The sequence below is a fragment of the Eurypyga helias genome, unplaced genomic scaffold (genome assembly GCF_000690775.1).
Source record: "Eurypyga helias isolate BGI_N326 unplaced genomic scaffold, ASM69077v1 scaffold36374, whole genome shotgun sequence".
Taxonomy (NCBI): Eukaryota; Metazoa; Chordata; class Aves; order Eurypygiformes; family Eurypygidae; genus Eurypyga; species Eurypyga helias.
Genome location: NW_010246225.1, coordinates 694 through 1024, shown reverse-complemented (window position 1 = coordinate 1024; position 331 = coordinate 694). Strand labels below are relative to the sequence as shown.

At 65.6% G+C, this 331-nt stretch overlaps 1 protein-coding gene across 1 annotated transcript in view; it reads left to right on the top strand.

The window, feature by feature from the left end:
* The window catches only part of LOC104508633 (steroid 17-alpha-hydroxylase/17,20 lyase), a 2967-nt gene that overhangs the window by 2137 nt on the left and 499 nt on the right, over nucleotides 1–331 (top strand). Inside the window, exon 6 of the mRNA XM_010150327.1 lies at nucleotides 1–88. This exon is cut by the window's left edge and continues 19 nt beyond it. Within this exon, the coding sequence (XP_010148629.1) occupies nucleotides 1–88 (88 nt within the window). The remainder of the gene's footprint in view (nucleotides 89–331) is intronic.

Here is a 331-nt window from a genome sequence, read left to right as displayed (position 1 = left end):
ATCCCCAAGGGCACCAGGGTGGTCATCAACCTCTGGTCCGTGCACCACGACAAGAATGAGTGGGACAAGCCTGAGGAGTTCAACCCCGGTGGGTTGGGAGCTCCCCGTCCTCCCGGGGGGCAGGGGATGCTGGGGTGGGTGCAGCCAGAGAGGTTGGTGGTGGGAGGTTGGATCCTGCTCCCCCCCGCACCCCGAGGCATTTGCACCGTCTCCGCTCTTGCAGCTCGTGGGGGGGACACAGGTGTGACGAACTTGGGCAGGTCTCAGGCAGAGGGGACTGACCCCTGCTGACACCCTGGGTGGCGCTTCCCTTTGCAGGCCGGTTCCTGGA